General features: G+C 42.1%; 1 protein-coding gene across 1 annotated transcript in view; it reads left to right on the forward strand.

Annotated features, from left to right (window-relative positions):
• Nucleotides 1-2,544: 2,544 nt before the first annotated feature.
• mib2 (MIB E3 ubiquitin protein ligase 2) overlaps nt 2,545-6,045 on the forward strand; it is a gene marked incomplete at its 5' end in the record, with an annotated part of 39,333 nt that continues 35,832 nt past the window's right edge. The window contains 1 exon segment of the mRNA XM_014010369.1: nt 2,545-2,627. Coding sequence (XP_013865823.1) covers nt 2,597-2,627 — 31 coding nt within the window.

Consider the following 6,045-nt stretch of genomic DNA (forward strand, 5'->3'; position numbering starts at 1 on the left):
CACCTACCGCCCCCCCACCCCCACTGCATGATGGAATATAGCATCCAAGGAAGCCTGCACGGAGCAAAGCCCACTGGCCTCGTTTTTGCGTGAAAGGAAGAGAACGTCACACTGAACGCAGCGCTCGTCAGGCAGCCGCCGCTCTCCCCAGACATCCTTCTCCTCCTCCTCCTCCTCCTCTTCTCCACAGAGGTAATCCTTGCTGACACAAAGGACTAAAACGCTGGCCGCCTCCTCCTCCTCCAGCAGCAAGCCGTTTTCTCTCCTCTTCCTCCTTCAGTCCCGATCCTTCCACCGTTAAACCCGCGCCTCTGCACGGCGGGATGCTGTTCCGATAGGACCACTCKCATCCCCCGGAATACCTGCTCCTGGAATCGCCTCCTCCTCCTCAACCGGTTCACTCAGGAAGAGCATCACAACAAGGCTTTTTTTTAAAAAAAATTCTCCTGCATTTTTGATTCATTGATTTATTTTTTTGCACTTCTCTCGGATCAGGTAGTGACTACCCCCCCACCCCCATCTTTGTCTGATGCATTCATGTAGCAGGATATCAGAGCTGCTTCCTCCGCCTGCTGCTGCTGCTTTTAATCATCCTGCTGCACGTCCCTCACCAACAGGTAAAGCAGCCAAACAAGACGTGCTCTATTTTCAGTCTCGCCTAATGCTTTTTAGTTTTAGGTCATCATCAATGTAAACCTTGTTTTGTTTTGTTTAAAGAAGTGTGATTAGAAACACTAGTTGTAAAACAGAAATAGGTCTACATAGATTTGCATCGTTTCTTATTGCCTGGAAGGTGGGGACGACCAAGTGCAAAAGCAGCACACGTGCAGCTGGTGCGGCCGTGCTGCTACACATGTTGGTGTAGTCTGTAGTAAAGCTCAAAGGTGTGCTTAGCAAGCAGATCCCTCTGCGGCTCGTGTGATGATTTAAATTCAAAACACATTTTCGAGTTTTGTATCAAATGTAAAGTCAAAAAGGAGGACGAAATGTGTAATCGTTTCAGTGAAAACCAAAGCATTTGTGTGTTGAAGTGTTGCCTTTTATCTAAAGTAAATCAAGATGTTCTTATCAGGAAGCTTAATAGTTTTAGAGGTGAAAGTGTTCTTGGTTTTGCGCGCTTTTGTGTGTCTGTTAGCAAAATATATCACGAACCACTGAACAAAGTTATATGAAACTACGAACTGACCCGAAAAACAAAACTGTCCATAACTGCTGATTTTAAAACTATTGCTCTAAACTAATCTTTGGATGTAATTAATCTACAACTGATTATCTTTTGGAGTCAACCCAAATGAAGACGGCCGCCGCAGTTAACTGACTTTAAAATAAACAAATTCATTAAGGTTGAATGATTTGGTAGTACCGGTAGCTGAAAAGGATGAACACTTTTATTCTGAGTGTGAAAATTAATATTTAAAAATGTGCATGACATTTTTATGAAGGTTTGACCAAATTGGGTACAACTCACTCATTTTTTTCAAAATAAAATGATCYTATTAACTCAGGCATGACATTTGGTGGGTGGTGTGTATCGCTTTAAGGAATACTGGGCCTTTAAATAAAATAAAATCAACTAATGTATAAATAGTGTCACTCACAGAAACTGTAAGGGAAAAAAACAGCAGCAAGCTTCTCTGATTTGTTTTTCTGACGTCACAGAAAGTACGGTGGTCACGGAGGGTCAAATACAGCACACATAAACAAAGATTTCATTTCAGATGTTAAGTAAGCCTGTAACCAGACATATATTGTTCCTCTTCTAAACWTTTTTCTCTACCTTACCTGAAACCCCCCCGCCCCAGATAAGCCATCAGGCTTATCCAGTTTTGTGCAACAAACCAGAACTAAGAGAAATATTTGTCATAACTTGCACAGCCTCTTATCTCTTCGTCTTCTTTGTTATATGATCCCAAAACTGTGTGAGCAGTTGTAGTTTTCTAAATCAGTGCAAACATTTGCTACATTGCATTGCAGTTCTGTTTTAAAACTGCTGCAAAAATGTAACGCTTCAAACACTGAAGGAATCCGAGTGAGACTTAAACGAGTTTGAGTGGAAGTCGGTGAGGATGAGAAGCCTCGTGAACAAGCAGCAACATGTGACCCATTATTGACGCTTTACTTGATGTCTAAGCCGGTGCTGACAGCTCCGAGTCTGACGGGATCGTTCAGAAGCCGAGTCGGACGAATCGAGCTCGTTTTACAAGTGATTAGCATCGAACTGATCAAAGCTCTCCGCACTCACACCGACGCGACAATGACCATTATTTACCAGGGTAATGTATTTATCTAAAGCAAAGTCCTTTCATAGTTGTCTTTCATTTGTTTGCCCAGCTCAGCCCATTTCCCCCCACAGATAAGGCATCCAGCTCGTACAGTCCTTCAGTAACATCTCACAGAAGAAGAGGGAAAAAAAATATATCAGAGATGGGAAAAAAACAGCATGTTCTAAAGTAAAGATCAAAGTTCACAGCTAACCAAATAGTGAAGCCGAGCCAGAGAGGGTTCAGTTCGATGCTGGCTTCACAGAGCTGCTGATTCCAGAGGGTCCGGGGATCCTAAAGCTCGGGAGACGAGAAACTGGAGCACGGTTTCTGGCATGTTCAAAAGTGGTCTGAAGATCATGGGGAGTGAGTATGATAATCCACGATAATGCAATACGATAATCCCATCAAATTTCTACTGAGGGGTTTAAGTGTGTGTTTTAAAAGGCTTTTGGGATTTACTTGTTTTGACATGAACAATAGTTATTTTGAAGTCTTTAATGTTTTTGCTGTGGTGATTAGGCTTTGAAAGGATGCTTCTTGGTGGAAAAGCCGAAACATTGTTTCATTTAAATTGTTGATTTTTTTTGTATTCCACACTAAAAGTTATTTTTAGGATTGATTTGTTGATCGTTTACAGTTTGAAGTGATGACGGCTTTTCTTTGATTTGAAATCTTTCTTTTAGGCTTTATATTTGTTATGATGAAAATTCTGAGCACAAGTTATTTACTTGGACTCTGTATTGATTTTCCTGAAGGTCCTTCTGCCACTAGATGGGTTTGACATGAGCCAGTTTCAGCAAGTTTTTACTTTTTTTCTTTTTTTAACCAAGGCTGTGGAGTTAGCTTGCAGAATTCTTATGTGCACATTATGTAATTCTAAGCCTGTGCAATTTTTAAAAAAATAAATAAATTTTAGGAGTAATTATTGTGGTTGTAAGCCATTAAGACCAGGAGTCAGAAGGCAGTCAAATACTTGCTGCTTTAAACTGTAGTACATGGCCTGTGCTTATTTTCCCATTTTCTGCTCTGTTACCATCATCAGAAGGTAGATCTGTGGAATCTCGCTGGATGAGATGTTGTGTTGGTGACACAAAATTGTGAGAAAATAGGTGGAATTTTCAATGCAGTGCACTGAATTGTCCATGACCTGTGGTGTGCTCACATTTATGTGACTATTTCTTGAAATCACGTTTTATGTTTTGCGTGCCTGCCTCACAAATTTGTATTCTAGGACACGCACATTATTTCATTTTCCACCTCCAACAAAATTGTACCACCTTTTCTGGCTTTTTTTTTTCCACCTTAGTTGCTGCCACCATTAAGATTTGATCTGCTGGAGTGCACTTTATAAATACAGATTGGGAGATTTGGTTGGAGGAACAATGTGGTTCCATCCTGGCCATGGAACATTGGACGAACTCTTTACCCTCACTAGGGTTCTCAAGGGGTCATGGGAGTCTGCTTATCCAGCCTACATATTTTTTGTGGACTTGGAGAAAGCATTCAACCATATTCCTCAAGGTACACTGTGGGGGGTGCTACGCAAGTATGGGATTGTGGGTCCGTTGTTACGGGCCATTCAGTCTCTATATAAGTGGTGCGAAAGTTTGGTTCGCTTTGACAGTATAGTAAGTTGGACCCCATCAAAGTGGGAGTTGGACTCCACCAGGGCTGCCCGTTTTCACAGACTCAGTTCATAACTTACATGGACAGAATTTCTCGGTGCAGCCAGGGGGCTGAGGGAGTCCGGTTCAGTGGCCTCAGGATTTCATCTCTGCTGTTTGCAGGTGATGTGGTTCTGTTGGTGTCATCGCGCCAGGATCTTCAGCTCTCACTGGAGCAGTTCACAGCCGAGTGTGAAGCGGATGGGATGAGGATCAGCACCTCTAAATCTGAATCCACCGTCCTCAGTTAGAAAAGGGTGGATTCCTCTCTCCGGGTTGAGGATGAAGTTCTGCCTGAAGTGGAGGAGTTCAAGTATCTTGGGGTCTTGTTCATGGGTGAGGGAAGAATGGAGCGTGAGATTGATAGATGGATCGGTGCAGCTTCTGCAGTTTTGCAGACTCTGTACCGGTTTATTGTGGTGAAGAGGGAGCTGAGCTCTTTGTTTACCGATCAGTCTACGTTCCTACCCTCACCATATGGTTACGAACTTTGGGTAGTGACCGAAAGAACAAGATCACAGATACAAGCGGTCAAAATGAGTTTTCTCCACAGGGTAGCTGGACTCTCCCTTAAGAGATAGGGTAAGAAGTTCAGTTATCTGGGAGAGACTCGTAGAGCTGCTGCTCCTCCACATCGAGAGGAGCCAATTGAGGTGGTTTGGGCATTTAGTAAGGATGCCTCCTGGACGCCTCCCTAGAGAGGTGCTTCAGGTATGTCCAACTGGGAGGAGACCTCGAGGAAGACCCAGAACTCRCTGGAGAGACTATGTATCTCGACTGACCTGGGAACGCCTTAGTCCTCCCAGAAGAGCTGGAAGAGGTGGTTGGGGAAAGAGAGGTCTGGGCTTCCCTGCTCAAGCTGCTGCCTCCGCAACCCAACTTTGGATGAAGTAGAAGATAATGGATGGATAGATTTGGTTCAGTTTTTAAAAATTGTTTTTTAAGGCGTAAACAGGGTTTCTGTCATAGAGCTCTTCTGCAGGTGTCAAAATACATCTCAAGTGTGCTTGAGACAAATTCAATATGGCAGCTCTGACTATCTGAGAGAAAATTTGCTACATTTTTTAAAAAATATGCTCTGTGAGAAGTTTGTGTGCACATGCTGCAACTCATGAGAGGAACTGGAGACTCTCTTCTGGGTCATTCTTCTTTTCTGTTGTTTAAWTTAGGAAGACAAAATGTTTGTTGGGTTTTACTGTCTTGACTCTGAAGCATTTCTTCAGTGTTGCAACAGTTTTTTCAGCCATTATTCCCTCTTGCTCTCACAGCTCCGTCGTCTCTGTCTGGCACTCTTTCTTAGTGACTGTGGGACTGTCAGGATCACAAAACCATTACAGCACTTTATTTTGCACTGTCTAGTCTACCGATGCAAACCTATACTTTCCACTAAGTGACCCTTTTGTCACATAAAGTGCTGATCAGTTTTACACTGCAAAAAATAGATCATTTGAAGCGTYGCACATAAACCAGATGGAATGCTCTTTGATCAGTGCTCACCATTATSACAGTATTTTTATTATAAACTACTTAGATAATTATTGTAGACTTTTTTTCATCTTTCAAGTTATTATTACCTGTTGCTGAAGGCTGTTTGTGTGTATTGCAAAACAAAGTTTGACCACTGGCAAACCTATAGAGAAACTTTCAAAAGTAACAGCTGGATACACATTTACAGCCCAATATCTTATACAGTCAGTCCAGTTAAAAATGGCCGCCACAGCTATTCGACACTAGCAAACACAAAAAAGGTTACAACTCTGTCTGCTTTACTGATACTGAGCAAAAACCAGTTGTTGCAGCTGAGAGTCATTCACAACAGGTTGTCTGAGCTCAGCAACTCTCAAGATTTTGTATGAGATCATTGTTTACAAAAACGGTTGTAGCTCCACCCCTTTTCATCACAGTAAACGTCACATTCATAGATGACCCACGAATTGCGAAAAAATGCGAATAATAGACGTGGTTAAAAAAAAGGTCTGTCATTTTGAGAGCTTAAACCCATATTTGCTCCCAATACAAAACATACACAGCATTCATTGAAGTTACCATATTTATTCAAGCATAATACGTAAAATTTAATCCATAAAATCATTCATAAAGTTGGGGGGGTAGTATTA

Source organism: Austrofundulus limnaeus, unplaced genomic scaffold (assembly GCF_001266775.1).
Source record: "Austrofundulus limnaeus strain Quisiro unplaced genomic scaffold, Austrofundulus_limnaeus-1.0 Scaffold68, whole genome shotgun sequence".
Lineage (NCBI taxonomy): Eukaryota > Metazoa > Chordata > Actinopteri > Cyprinodontiformes > Rivulidae > Austrofundulus > Austrofundulus limnaeus.